Below are 525 nucleotides of genomic sequence, written 5' to 3' on the forward strand. Positions count from 1 at the left end.
CCCGCGCCCCCAGCCCCAGCACCCCCCGCCGCCCCCGCGCAGCCGGCACCCACTCGGCCGGTGGGGACGGCAACCACGCCAGAACGGAGCGGGGCAGCCACCAACCGAAAGGCGTCGGGGACACGGGCATCCCGAAGCCACCGTCCGGCACCAAACAGGAGGGTTTGCCCCCACGGGGGGGTGGCCAGGCTCCCCTGCCCACCTCTGCCAGCCCTTCGAGGAACCCCGCTGAGCCACGGGGAGCCGGCACGCTCAGGTAGGGCACCTGTGGGTGCTGCCCAGCCCAGCTGAGGACCCCACACCGCCTCCCAGGCCTCAGCCCCACGGCAAGGCCTCGTCCCAAGGGCAAGGCCTCGGCCCCACAGCAGGCCCCAGCCCCACGGCGGGGCGAAAGCCCCGCCGTGGGGCTGGGGACTGCTGTGGGGCAAAGGCCTGCTCTCCCTTGAGGGAACCAGCCCTGCTAAACCAGCTCTACCCCATCCCTGCCCCACGCCACTCGTGTTCTGGGCTCCCCACACCATTCCC

At 73.1% G+C, this 525-nt stretch overlaps 1 protein-coding gene across 1 annotated transcript in view; it reads left to right on the forward strand.

Moving 5' to 3' along the window:
* Nucleotides 1-260, forward strand: part of GAS2L1 (growth arrest-specific 2 like 1) — a 4,154-nt gene extending 3,894 nt beyond the window's left edge. The window contains exon 4 of the mRNA XM_010563374.1: nt 43-260. Coding sequence (XP_010561676.1) covers nt 43-260 — 218 coding nt within the window. The remainder of the gene's footprint in view (nt 1-42) is intronic.
* The last annotated feature ends 265 nt before the right edge of the window (nt 261-525 follow it).

Source organism: Haliaeetus leucocephalus, unplaced genomic scaffold, assembly GCF_000737465.1.
Source record: "Haliaeetus leucocephalus isolate CR32 unplaced genomic scaffold, Haliaeetus_leucocephalus-4.0 Scaffold165, whole genome shotgun sequence".
Classification (NCBI taxonomy): domain Eukaryota; kingdom Metazoa; phylum Chordata; class Aves; order Accipitriformes; family Accipitridae; genus Haliaeetus; species Haliaeetus leucocephalus.